A 14,575-nucleotide genomic window follows, 5' to 3' on the forward strand; every position below is an offset into this window, starting at 1 on the left:
GTACACTCGCGTGCCTTCCCTGAGGTCAGGACCCCTGCTTCAGAGCATATCCCCGCAGAGCCTCGGAGTGCATTGCTGTGTTTCGAAATCATTTTCTCTAAACTTTACAGACTGTTTGGAACTCCACGCTATCCCCACCACATCTGAGGCCCTTCCGGAAACTCCTGATCTCATTGTGAGGCAGGAATGTGTTCCCTGAGTTGCCACGGCGATGAACACACCATTCCTATTACTGTATCTCACTAGATGGCCCACGTGTGGCCCACATGTGGCCCCAATGAGCTAGGGTGCCTGACAGATGGGTTTTGGTTTTGAAAGGAATTGGGGTGTGTGTCATTACTAGGGGGATAAGAATATGAAGCTAACTAGGGTGGGACGGGGAGGGTCCCCAGCTGTCAAGGAATGGGGAGAAAGTGGGTAGTGGGAGGGAGGTGCCAATTTTTTCTGAATTTAGCTTGAGGATTGGAGTTTTTTTTGTTTGTTTTAACTATAGTTGTTTTACAATGTTGTGTTAGTTTCAGGTGTACAACTTCAGATTCTTTTCCATTCTGTGTTATTACAAGATATTGAATATAGTTCCCTGTGCTGTGCAGTAGGTCCTTGTTGGTTATCTATTTTATATATAGTAGTTTTTTGTTGTTGTTGTTAGTTTCTGCTTTATAACAAAGTGAATCAGTTATACATATATATATATGTTCCCATATCTCTTCCCTCTTGCATCTCCCTCCCTCTCACCCTCCCTATCCCACCCCTCTAGGTGGTCACAAAGCACTGAGCTGATCTCCCTGTGCTATGTGGCTGCTTCCCACTAGCTATCTATTTTACATTTGGTAGTGTATATATGTCCATGACACTCTCTCACCCTGTCACATCTCACCCCTCCCCCTCCCCATATCCTCAAGTCCATTCTTTAGTAGGTCTGTGTCTTTATTCCCATCTTGCCCCTAGGTTCTTCATGACCCTTTTTTTTTTTTTCCTTAGATTCCATATATATGTGTTAGCATACTGTATTTGTTTTTCTCTTTCTGACTTACTTCACTCTGTATGACAGACTCTAACTCCATCCACCTCATTACAAATACCTCCATTTCATTTCTTTTTATGGCTGAGTAATATTCCATTGTATATATGTGCCCCATCTTCTTTATCCATTCATCCAATGATGGACACTTAGGTTGCTTCCATGTCCTGGCTATTGTAAATAGAGCTGCAATGAACATTTTGGTACATGACTCTTTTTGAATTATGGTTTTCTCAGGGTATATGCCCAATAGTGGGATTGCTGGGTCGTATGGTAGTTCTATTTTTAGTTTTTTAAGGAACCTCCATACTGTTCTCCATAGTGGCTGTATCAATTTACATTTTCACCAACAGTGCAAGAGTGTTCCCTTTTCTCCACACCCTCTCCAGCATTTATTGTTTCTAGATTTTTTGATGATGGCCATTCTGACTGGTGTGAGATGATACCTCATTGTAGTTTTGATTTGCATTTCTCTAATGGTTAATGATGTTGAGCATCCTTTTATGTGTTTGTTGGCAATCTGTATATCTTCACTGGAGAAATGTCTCTTTAGGTCTTTTGCCCATTTTTGGATTAGGTTGTTTGTTTTTTTGATGTTGAGCTGCATGAGCTGCTTGTATATTTTGGGGATTAATCCTTTGTCAGTTGCTTCGTTTACAAATATTTTCTTCCATTATGAGGGTTGTCTTTTCCTCTTGTTTATGGTTTCCTTTGCTGTGCAAAAGCTTTTAAGTTTCATTAGGTCCCATTTGTTTATTTTTGTTTTTATTTCCATTTCTCTAGGAGGTGGGTCAAAAAGGATCTTGCTGTGATTTATGTCATAGAGTGTTCTGCCTATGTTTTCCTCTAAGAGTTTTATAGTGTCTCGCCTTACATTTAGGTCTTTAATCCATTTTGAGTTTTTTTTTGTATATGGTGTTAGGGAGTGTTCTAATTTCATTCTTTTACATGTAGCTGTCCAGTTTTCCCAGCACCACTTATTGAAGAGGCTGTCTTTTCTCCATTGTATATTCTTGCCACCTTTATCAAAGATAAGGTGACCATATGTGCATGGGTTTATCTCTGGGCTTTCTATCCTGTTCCGTTGATCTATATTTCTGTGTTTGTGCCAGTACCATACTGTCTTGATTACTGTAGCTTTGTAGTATAGTCTGAAGTCAGGGAGTCTGATTACTCCAGCTCCATTTTTCTTTCTCAAGATTGCTTTGGCTATTCGGAGTCTTTTGTGTTTCCATACAAATTGTGAAATTTTTTGTTCTACTTCTGTGGAAAATTGCCATTGGTAGTTTGATAGGGATTGCATTGAATCTGTAGATCGCTTTGGGTAGTATAGTCATTTTCACAACATTGTTTCTTCCAATCCAAGAACATGGTCTCCATCTGTCTGTATTGTCTTTAATTTCTTTTATCAGTGTCTTATAGTTTTCTGCATACAAGTCTTTTGTCTACTTAGGTAGGTTTATTCCTAGGTATTTTATTCTTTTTGTTGCAGTCGTAAATGGGAGTGTTTCCTTAATTTCTCTTTCAGATTTTTCATCATTGATGTATAGGAATACAAGAGATTTCTGTGCATTAATTTTGTATCCTGCTATGCAAATCAAACAATGTGATACACCATATTAAGAAATTGAAGAATAAAAACCATATGATAATCTTAATTGATGCAGAAAAAGCTTTCGACAAAATTCAACACCCATTTATGATAAAAACCCTCCAGAAAGTAGGCATAGAGGGAACCTACCTCAACATAATAAAGGCCATATATAACAAACCCACAGCCAACATCGTTCTCAGTGGTGAAAAACTGAAACCATTTCCTCTAAGATCAGGCACAAGACAAGGTTTCCCACTCTCACCACTATTATTCAACATAGTTTTGGAAGTTTTAGCCACAGCAATCAGAGAAGAAAAAGAAATAAAAGGAATCCAAATCAGAAAAGAAGAAGTAAAGCTGTCACTGTTTGCAGATGACATGACACTATACATAGAGAATCATAAAGATGCTACCAGAGGGCTTCCCTGGTGGCGCAGTGGTTAAGAATCAGCCTGCCAATGCAGGGGACATGGGTTCAAGCCCTGGTCTGGGAAGAACACACATGCTGCAGAGCAGCTAAGCCCATGCGCCACAACTACTGAGCCTGCGCTCTAGAGCCTGCCAGCCACAACTACTGAAGCCTGCCCACCTAGAGCCTGTGCTCCACAACAAGAGAAACCACCACAGTGAGAAGCCCGCACACCACAATGAAGAGTAGCCCCCGCTCGCCTCAACTAGAGAAAGCCCGCGTGCAGCAACGAAGACCCAATGCCGCCATAAACAAAACAAAAAACAAAACAGAACAAAAAGAAAAGATGCTACCAGAAAACTACTAGAGCTAATCAATGAACTTGGTAAAGTAGCAGGATACAAAATTAATGCACAGAAATCTCTTGCATTCCTATGAGTTTCTTTGCTGAGCAAAAGCTTATAAGTTTGATTTGGTGCCATTTGTTTATTTTTGTTTTTATTTCTTTTGCCTTGGGAGACTGATCTAAGAAAATATTACTATGATTAATGTCTGAGAATGTTTTGCCTATGTTCTCTTACAGCTGTTTTATGGTGTCATGCTTTATATATAAGTCTTTAGGCCATTTTGAGTTTATTTTTGTGTATGGTTTGAGGGAGTGTTCTAATTTCATTGATTTGCATGTGGCTGTCCAGCTTTCCCAGCACCACTTGCTGAGGAGACTGTCTTTTCTCCATTGTATATTCTTGCCTCCTCTGTTGAAGATTAATTGACCAGAGGTGTGTGGGTTTATTTCTGGTCTCTCTTCTGTTCCATTGATCTACATGTCTGTTTTTGCGCTAATACCATGCTATTTTGATTACTATAGCTTTGTAGTATTGTCTGAAGTCTGAGAGGCTTATGCCTCCAGCTTTGTTCTTTTTCCTGAGAATTGCTTTGGCAATTCTAGGTCTTTTGTAGTTCCATATAAATTTTAGGATTATTTGTTTTAGCCCTGTGAAAAATGTCATGGGTAATTTGATAAAGGATCACATTAAATATGTAGATTGCTTTGGGTAGTATGGCCATTTTAACAATATTAATTCTTCCATTTCAAGAGCATGGGATACCTTTCCATTTCTTTGAATCATCTTCAGTTTCCTTTATCAGTGTTTTAGAGTTCTCAGCATATAGGTCTTTCACCTCCTTGGTTAGGTTTATTCCTAGGTTTGTTTATTTATTTATTTATTTATTTATTTAAAATATTTTACTCTTTTTTTTTTATAATTCTTTATTTTATTTATTTTTATTTTTGGCTGTGTTGGGTCTTCGTTTCTGTGCAAGGGCTTTCTCCAGTTGCAGCAAGCGGGGGCCACTCTTCATCGCGGTGTGCGGGCCTCTCATTATCGTGGCCTCTCTTGTTGCGGAGCACAAGCTCCAGACACGCAGGCTCAGTAGTTGTGGCTCACGGGCCTAGTTGCTCCGCGGCATGTGGGATCTTCCCAGACCAGGGCTCGAACCCGTGTCCCCTGCCTTGGCAGGCAGATTCTCAACCACTGCGCCACCGGGGAAGCCCAGTTTGTTTATTTTTTGACGTGATTTTAAATGGGATTTTTTTTTTTTACTTTCTGATATTTCATTGTTAGTGTGAAGAAATGTAACAGAATTTTGTATATTTATCTTGTATCCTGCTACCTTGCTGAATTCATTTATTAGTTCTAATAGTTTTTGTGTGGAGTCTTTAGGGTTTTCTATATAGAGTATCATTTCTTCTCATACAATGACAGTTTTACCTCTTCCCTTCCAATTTGGATACCTTTTATTTCTTTTTCTTGTCTAATTGCTGGGTTAGGACTTCCAATACTGTGTTGAATAGAAGTGGTAAGAGTGGGCATCCTTGTCTTGTTCCAGATTTTAGTGGGAAGGCTTTCAGCTTTTCATCATTGAGTATTATGTTGGCTGTGGGTTTGTCGTAAGTGGTTTTATTATGTTGAGATATATTCATTCCCACTCTGGTGAGAACTTTCATCATGAATGGATGTTGAGTTTTGTTTTGTTTTTTTCTTATTTATTTTTTGGCTGCGTCAGGTCTTCGTTGCTGCGCAAGGGCTTTCTCTAATTGCAGTGAGCAGGGGCTATTCTTCGTTGCAGTGCACAGTCTTTTCATTGCGGTGGCGTCTCTTGTTGCAGAGCATGGGCTCTAGGCGTGCGGGCTTCAGTAGTTGCGGCACACAGGCTCAGTAGTTGCGGCACGTGGACCCTAGAGTGCACGGGCTTCAGTAGTTGCAGGGTGTGGGCTCAGTATTTGTGGCACACAGGCTCTAGGGTGCGCGGGCTTCAGTAGTTGTGGCGCACAGGCTTAGTTGCTCCACAGCATGTGGGATCTTCCTGGACCAGGGATCAAATCTGTGTCCCGTGCATTGGCAGGCGGATTCTTAACCACTGTGCCACCAGGGAAGTCCAGATGTTGAGTTTTATCAAATGCTTTTTCTGCATCTGTCGGATAATCATGTGGCTTTTGTCTTTTCTTTTGTTAATATGGTGTATCACATTGATTGATTAGTGTTGTGTTGAACCATCCTTGTGACCCTGGAATGAATCTAACTTGATCATGGGTGTATGATCATTTTTATGTATTGTTGGATTCAGTTTGCTAATATTTTGTTGAGGATTTTTGCGTCTATATTTATCAAAGATATTGACCTGTAATTTTCTTTTTTTGTAGTGTCTTTGTCTGGTTTGGTATCAGGGTGATGGTGGCTTCATAGAATGACTTTGGGAGTGTTCCCTCCTCTTCAGTCTTTTGGAGGAGTTTGAGACGGATTGGTATGAGTTATTCTTTGTGTGTTTGGTAGAATTCCCCAGTGAAGCCATCTCATCCTGGACTTTTGTTTACAGGGAGTTTTTTTAATAACAGATTCTGTTTTAGTGATTGGTCTGTTCAGAGTATCTGTTTTTTTCTTGATTAAGTTTTGACAGGCTGTATGTTTCTAGAAACTTGTCCATTTCTTCTAGGTTGTCCATGTCATTGGCATGTAACTGTTCATAGTATTCTCTTATGATTTGTTTTGTTTCTCCAGTATTGGTTGTTATTTCTCCTCTTTCATTTCTTATTTTATTTAGTTCCTCTCTTTTCTTCATGGTGAGCCTGGCTGGAGGTTTGTTGGTTTTGTTTATGAGGATTGGAGCTTTTAGCTGAAATATTTTTACATAGTTTTTTAAAATTTTATTGAATTTTAAAAATTCAGTTGATTCAGTTGATTTACAGTGTTGTATTAATTTCTTTTGTACAGCAAATTGATTCAGTTATACATATGTATTCTTTTTCATATTCTTTTCCATTATGGTTTATTACAGGCTATTGAATATAGTTCCCTGTGCTATACAGTAGAATCTTGTTTTTTATCCATTCTATATATAATAGTTTGCATCTGTTAATCCCAAACTCCCAGTTCTTCCCTCCCCCATTCCCACCCTTGGCAACCACAAGTCTCTTCTCTATGTCTGTGAGTCTGTTTCTGTTTCACAGTTGTGTTTATTTGTACATATTTTTAAATGGTCTTAGTGGGGTAAAAATCTGCAGGGAGAATTTAATTTGGGTCAATGAATTAATAAAAATGACGTAGGTAGAATAAAAGATTCAAGAAATTTTCAGGAAAATAAAGTGAAATGGAGCTTTTTTGACTTTACTTGTTTTTGGCAAAAAGTCTGACCATACTCAGTGGCATTTACAATAGTTGCCTTTCTCTGAGGCCCTCTCTTTTCTTTGGCTTTATTTGAGATGAAGAGCAAGAAACGTAGGAAAGTTTATTATAGAGTAAAATGGGTAAGTGCAGACAAATGTAATTCCTGGCCAGACACCTTGCATTGGGTGGCCATTGGAGAAGTTATATGCAGTGAACAAAAGATAAGTAACAGTTTCTCTTAATTATTTCTCAGAGGACTCGGGCTTTAATTTTATTGTACTACAGAACAAACTGTTTCTTGGAAGCAAATTAAATGTCACATATTGGAAAAAATAAACTGTAAAACAGGTGCTACTTAATTAAGCTGTATCCCTAAATGTAAAAATGTAAGTTTTGGCTTTTATAACATTGATATATTTTTTAAGTTATTGGAAGTTTTAACTCTATGGCTTTACTCTGAAGCCAACATAAGCTTTGAATTTATCATCAGAAAACCTTAATTTTAAAAGTAACTATCAAATGCGTGAAAGGATGAAAATTTTATGTTACTTTTTAAAGCTAAATTGTTAAATTCAAAAAAATTGTATTATACTCATGATAGTATCCTTTGATATGAAATTCATATAATAGAATTGACAGCGATAAACATAATAATGTTTAAGTAGTGACTATCTTTATAACTTTTAATCATGTTCTTCACATTCTCTAAGCAGAGTTCGGACGATGAAGACTGTTCAGCAAAAGGAAGGAATCGTCACATTGTTGTCAATAAGGCAGAACTTGCTAACTCGATCGAGGTGTTGGAAAGCTTTAAGCTGGCCAGAGAGAGCTGGGAGCTGCTCTATTCCCTGGAATTCCTTGACAAGGGTAAGGCATGCTTATCCTGCTGTGATATTTCATTTTTTATGTGAAATCATCATGCCGAAAAGGTTCATTATTCTACTCGAAATGTCAAGTCACTAACGGCTAATTAAATTGATTACGGTAGTTCACACATTTCATAGGATTCTTTTTTGAGCAGGAAATCTAATCAGTTATAAATATTCAAATAACCATTTACCTCTTAGCTCCTGCACTGGGGATGTATTATAATCAGGGTTGGGGTGGACTTGGAGGGAGCGGGGGTTTGGTCTTTCTGTTAAAATTTATATTGCTGGCCTTTTTTCTTGCTGGGTTTGTCTGGTGCTTTTAGTCGCTCTGCCCACTGCTTGGTGCCCCCTCCAGCCACATGTGACTAAGGCTGCAGAAGGTGGTGCTGTGCTGCCTGACTTGACTCCGTTGCTTGAAAGCCCAAATTCCAAACACTGCAGAAAGCCTGCTTTGAGCATAGAAATGAGAGGGAGTTTCCTCTGTGTAATATTTACACTACTGAGTATTTCAACACTACTCAGAAATCACTAGCACTCTGCTAACCAGCATATTTTCCTGTACTTTGGGATCAAGGCCGTTACTTTCCTCCTGGCCAGTGGACAGTTGTCCCTGGCCTGCTCCTGTCACGTGCCTATACAGACCCCTTGTTTGATGTGTCATGTCATAGTTTCTAAGTAAACATTGCATCATCCAGTTCATCCTTGTCACATCTAGAATGGTGAATAGGTATCTGACTTTTGGAGGGGATGTTTTTCTTTAGGTATAAATCGACTTGAAAAAAATGAGTGAAACTCTTAGTGTCATATATTTATTACTTTAGCTGGGTGAAAGCAAAGCAGTTTAAAAGATAAAGTAATGTGTGAAAAGCATTCTGAGCAGCTGCTAGCACATGATGTGTGCTTAGTAAGGGTTGGTGCCTAATAAGATTATTGCTTGTGTATTACTGGTAAGTATTCTGCCCTAACTTTACTATCTAACTGAAAGTCCAGACCATTGTTTTAGAAATCAAAGTCTAAAGTTACATCCATTTTTTGGTAATTTGTTTCTCTCTGACTATTGTTCTGTTGGTGGGTATGTCAGTTTTATTCTCTGCTTCTGTGTTACTTATTTCTGGTAAATTAGCTTTTGAATTCTTGCTCAGAATTTACAAGAATTTGTTTGGCGTGGAAGACGGATACTTGGCTTTGGTTGAGAATCTTCCTCAATGATGTGATCATCTATCAGGTAGTGTGTGTTTAAGTACCTGTGTCTTGACAGGACCACGGTTGCTGCGAGCATCTTCAGCGTGAAGGTGTGTGCGTTTCCTCCTGCTCTGAAGGCAGATGTTCTGTCTTCACTGGTGAGGGGATTGTGGTCCACTTTCAGCTGAGAACAGCTCCAGACGGCAGGCCCACATCTGGGTTACTTTTGGGGGGTCCAATCACACCCCTCTGTAAAAGTAAGAGTTTTATTTCTCAGTGAAAGACAAACACTGCTCACCCCTCCTCTCTGCTCTGGGGGAGCCCTGCTGCCTTGCTCTGCTGTCCTCGAGCTACTTATGCCCAGAAGGGAGAGGGGATTCAGTAACGAGAGGGAGAGCTTCCAACCCCTGTTGTTGAAATGGGCAGGTTGCAGCTTCCAGCCTTCATGAAGGAGAAATGGTATTAATAGTAAAATATTCATAAAGAAGTGGTATATCCAAAATGTACTCCACCAAAGAGCTTGTGGCATTTTATTTAGTCTCAAGAATTAAGACTAGAAAGAAAAATCTTTGTATTTATGAAGTCCCCCTACAGATCCTCCACGTAGCTTTAGCTAAGTTGGTTTGATTCTGTAGCTAAGTCTCCATTCCCTCCTCAAATGATTAAGCACAGGTGCCTGATTTGTGGTTGCTTGCTTGCTAGTGGCGTAATTAGCTCTGGAGATTCTTTAATGGCACTGTGTTTTCCTCCTTGCTGTGTGACTTTCCAAGGGTCAATATAAAAAGGCCATAGCCAGCCTGCACCACTTGGCAGCTCTCCAGGGACCACTTCCTCAGCCACAGATCTCGGGACAGGGGACCTTGGAGCATCAGAGGGCGCTCATCCAGCTGGCGACCTGCCACTTTGCCTTGGGGGAGTACAGAGTGAGTACTGGGTGCCTGGCACGGGGACGCACAGGCACACTCGGCAACCCTGGGGCTTTCTTTTTTTTTCCCAGAGTGGCTTTTTAATTCAGTGCATGTTTACTTGAAGCTTGCTCTTTCTGCCTAGATTTTATTATCTAATCCGCTGGTAAAAAGCTTAGTGATGCTGTTTAATTTCCTCCTTTCTATAGCTTCCCTCAAGTTAGGCTTCCATACTTTTCACATTTCCCGCTCATTATTCCATTTGTTGGAAGATGATTTTTACTTTCTTGCCTGGAATCCCTTTACAGTGGAGTTAGTCCTCTTGTACTTGGACAGAAGACGCCTTCACCAAGTGGGAGATGGAGATTCACAATAGCTTATCTGAACCTCAGGTTCTCTTTTTATGTGGTGGTGGCACCTGCTAGGGGTGTTGCAGGAGCAGCTGTGTGAACAGACCTGTCTTCTCTGTGCTGTGAGCCCCTCCTTGCACGGTGGCCGCACAGCGTCGGTCCGCAGTAAACACCTGCATGCGGTGAGCGTGATCAGCACAGCTTTGTACGCAGTTACTGGATAGATTCAAGTCACACCTTAACACACAAACTCTCATTTCTTCTTGTCTCTCTATATGTTAAGTTGATTACTTTGGAATTAAAAACCCTAAATTAAATTTTTTAACTTGAACTTTGAAATATGATTTATAATTTGCCGTGATGAATTTTAGAAAGAAAAAGTTAATAAGTATGTGAAGTATGTGCATTTAAAATTGAAATGCTTTTCTACCATCACTTACATCGTCAGGTGCCTAATTCTAAGTTTCAGTTGATTCCTTTTGAGAACTTAAGAGAGCACATAGTTATGCACACAGATACACATGTGTCGTGTAGAATTAGACAGCCGTGCACGGTACTGCTGTTCTGCATTGTACAAGGGAACGTACAATAAACTGGTAGATTTGATTAAGCTGCACAGACTCATTCTCTCTGAGGGCTCCTGTTACCACCTCCGTGCGGGTCGCTTTTAGGCTTTCATCTTTGGTTTCTACCTTACCCGATTCCTGAGTCTCTGACTGCCTGTCTTTGGCTGGGACTCAGCATGTCCAGATGTGCATTTCCTTAGTTCTCTGGACCTTAGACACCACCTGTCAAGTCACAGAGACTCTTACTCAAGCTGGTCCTTTTGTCTCTTCCAGGATGGGGCACCAGTGCTTTGGGCATAGTGCCTTTTATTTCCACTGCCACCACCCTAACCCACGGCTTTTAACTGAGTTTGTTGCCTGTAACCATTTTTCCAACCCTATAAGTTACGGTCAACTCTCTACAACATTGCTGTCATCATTCCATTTCATCGAGGTGTTGACTTCCTGGGTGCCCCAGGGTGGGATCCCCGTGTTCAAAGACATCTAAGTTGAGTTGGAGAGAGAAGTGAAGGTGTTTATGTAAGACAGTTAAAAATCCAGTGCTAGCGGTTTGCCTCAGACTTGTGCACAGCAGTCATTCAGGGAAGGGTGGTTTCACCCGGGCCCGCACCCTCCGGGAAGGATTTACGGGAAAGCCTGGCTGAAGCTGGGTATTGAAGAATGGCAGCGTATGATTCTGAGTCAACTCCTGGTCCCACTACTCACTAGCGCTGTGACCTATCTAACTCCAGGGTTCAAGTTCTTAACTACCCAGCTGCCGATCTCTCAAAGCTGGAGCTTCACGACCCTGTGGCCATGGGTGGTTCTGGATGTGCCAGGATACCGACCCCTCAGGCAGTTAGCTGTGGCTTGAGCAGCTAAGCCCTGGGTCATTTGCTGCCAGCTCTGAGCAGCCTTACAAATACTATTTTCTGGACGTGCCAAGACATGAAAAAGGTTGGGAAGCATGGATTTAAGATTCCACTTCGTCATCTGTAAAATGGGGGTAGTAGGGGGTTGTGCCTGACACACAGGAAATGCGCCCTCAGCCGATTCTGACTGTTACTACTGGAATTTGATGGGTGGACAGGAGGTGATGCCCTGCTCTCTGTGGCTTGAGACCACCTGCTCCGTGGGGCACCTGGGGCCGCCTCTCATCCACCAGCATGTCATCGGTCCAATTTCGTGTCTGTTTCCTAAACCATGCCCTCCTTCCCCTCAAGGGAATTGCCAAAACCAGTAGAAAGCCTTCCCCACGTCTTTCTCTCCGCCTTTGAAAACCCGTTTTTCTCTTTTCCATATTTCAGATCCTGCCCCCCTTTAAGGCTTAGATCACCTTCCTGCCTGAAATTTTTCCTGCTAGTTTCCTGCCTGTGTGTGTTTCTACTTAGTTTTAAATTATGCTCTAAACATACCATTTTAGTCCACCACCATGTGTCCCATTTTGTTAATTTTTCTATTCAGTGAGTTAGTAAATGTCCTTAAGATGGGGACATACTTCTTTTGGATTCCACTGTGCTGTGAAACACTTTGGTAGTTTAGTTAATACTTGATTAATTTTTAAGTTTTGTTCTTTTGTTTTTTAACAGTGAAGAATGAGTTAGTGTTCCCTGAACAGTCTAGTATGTGGATTTAATCTTAGTTATTTTTCTACACTCGGTGTCAAGCAGGCAGTACTGGTCACGTGGCGTCCTGGGGCCATGCGCCCGAGCTCTGTGCACAGGTGGCCCCGCTTGTGCTGCAGAGGTTTTAGTTACCTAGATTTGGTTTCAGTCAGAAACTTTCAGTTAGTTCCTTCTGGTCTTGTCTTCTCTAGATGACGTGTGAGAAAGTCCTTGATTTGATGTGCTACATGGTCCTCCCCATCCAGGACGGAGGCAAGTCACAGGAAGAACCCTCAAAAATAAAGCCCAAGTTTAGAAAAGGTACAGTGACAAATTTTATTTTTATTTTATAGAAATAGCTTTAGGACCTAAGGCTGGGAATTTTTTGTAATTCCTGACAACATAATACCACGTGATCTGCAGAGCTTGACAAATTGTATAAGAAGCGAAGTGCTCGCCAAGCTTTTCGTGGCTCTCATTTCATAAGCAGCCATAAATCTGTCCTCCTTCCAAAGTTCTCGTCAATTTCTGAGTTTGTTGTCTCTTTGAAGAATATCAGTGAGCTCCTTTTCCTATCTTTACCAATTCTAGGAAATCTTGTAATAATTAGTTGAGAAGGATCTCTTAGCATGTCTCTCTTGGGCTGTTTTGAGCTTTACCTCAAGTTGCTCATTGTTGAAAATCTACGTAAATTGAGCTGTGATGCTTCATAGGAAAGGAAGAGAGCCCCACTGTCACGATCTAAGTTCCATCTTAGAAGTTGGGAAAAGATAATCTGTCAAACCCAAGCCAAGTAGAAAACGGGGAATAATAAAGACAAGAGCAGAAACTATTGCAATAGAAAAAAACAGAGGAAATTAATAAAGCAAAAAGTTGGTTTTTTGAAAAAAATTAATGAAATTGATGAACCCCTAACAAGATTGACCAGGAAGGCAGTAAACACAAATAACCAATATCAGGAATGGAAGAGGGAGTGTCACTCCAGATCGTGCTGAAATCAGAAGGACAGTAAGAGAATAGGTTGTGAATAACTTTATGCCAATAAATTTAACAATTTAGGTGAAATGGAAAGAATTCCTTGAAAAACACAACTTACCAAAACAGACACAAAATGAAATAGAAAATCTGAATGTTTTATATCTATCAAAGAAATTAAATTTGTTGTCAAAAACTTTCCCACAAAGAAAACTCCAGGCTCAGTTGGCTTCACTGTGAATCTTGTCAAGCATTTAGGAAGAAATAACTCCAATCCTGTACACACTTTTGGAGAAAATAGAGAAAGAGGGAACACTTACCAATTCAGTTTTTAAGACCAACATAACCCTGATAGCAAAACCAAACAAGAGAAGGACATTAAAGGCCAGTGTCTATCATGATCATAGATGCCAAAATTCTTAACAAAGTATAAGCAAATACAGCAATATATAAGAAAGGTAATACATAACGGCCAAGTATACCGGGAATGCAAAGGTGGTTTAACACAGGAAAACCAATCACTGCAGTTCACCACATTAGCAGATTAAAGGAGAAAAATCATAAGATTGTCTTAATAGATGCAGGCAGAATTCAATTATGTCTGCATTTATCATTCATGATTTTTTTTAAATTTTAGTAAACTAGAGATAGGAGGAAACTTCCTCAGCATCATTCTTAACTATGAAATATTGAATGCTTTCCTCAAGACCAGCAGCAATACAGGGGGTGTCTGCTGTCAGCACCTCAATTCAACATCCTGGAGATTCTAGCAAACACAATAAGCAAGAAAAAGAAAGGTTGAAAAAGAACCGTTTTTGTTCACAGCTACATATTTGGCTATGTAGAAAAGTCAAGGAATCTCCAAATAGAATAACATCAAAACCCATAAAATACTTAGGGATAAATTTAATGAAAGATGTGCAAAATCATGTTTGTAGGTTAGAAGACTCAATATTGTTAGGATACCAGTTCTCCCCAAATCTCTCTGTAGATTCAATGCAATCCCAATCAAAATCCCAGCAGACTTTTTTTTTTAATAGAAGTTGACAAACTGATTCTAAAATTTATATGGAAGTACTACAACAGTTTTGAAAAAGACTAACAAAATTGGACAAGTTACCCTACCTGATAGCAGGGTTTAATATAAAGCTACAGTTATCCAGACAGTATTGGCATAAGACTGGAGAATCGAGAAATGGACCCACATAAGTATGGTCAAATGATTTTCCATGAAGACGCCAAAGTAGTTCAATGGAGAAAGGAAAGCCTTTTCAACAAATGGTGCTGGAACAAAGGGATCTTCATGTAGAAGAAAAAAAGATCCTCACCTCCTACCTCACATTATTCACAAAAATTAATTTGAGCTGGAGCAGAGACTAAATGGAAAAGCTAAATGATAACATTTTTTTAGAAGAAAATTTCTTTGAGACTGGTAGTAGGTTTCTTAGGACACTAA

The 14,575-nt window shown here is 40.0% G+C and overlaps 1 protein-coding gene across 5 annotated transcripts in view; it reads left to right on the forward strand.

Annotated features, from left to right (window-relative positions):
• Positions 1-14,575, forward strand: part of INTS10 (integrator complex subunit 10) — a 36,138-nt gene that overhangs the window by 11,607 nt on the left and 9,956 nt on the right. For 3 of the 5 annotated variants that reach the window (XM_059909210.1, XM_059909212.1, XM_059909214.1), the window contains exons 10-13: positions 7,400-7,556; positions 8,701-8,783; positions 9,511-9,663; positions 12,357-12,465. In XM_059909210.1, the coding sequence (XP_059765193.1) occupies positions 7,400-7,556; positions 8,701-8,783; positions 9,511-9,663; positions 12,357-12,465 (502 nt within the window). The remainder of the gene's footprint in view (positions 1-7,399; positions 7,557-8,700; positions 8,784-9,510; positions 9,664-12,356; positions 12,466-14,575) is intronic. The other 2 variants (XM_059909211.1, XM_059909213.1) reach the window with 1 other exon arrangement.

The sequence above is a fragment of the Balaenoptera ricei genome, chromosome 21 (assembly GCF_028023285.1).
Source record: "Balaenoptera ricei isolate mBalRic1 chromosome 21, mBalRic1.hap2, whole genome shotgun sequence".
Classification (NCBI taxonomy): domain Eukaryota; kingdom Metazoa; phylum Chordata; class Mammalia; order Artiodactyla; family Balaenopteridae; genus Balaenoptera; species Balaenoptera ricei.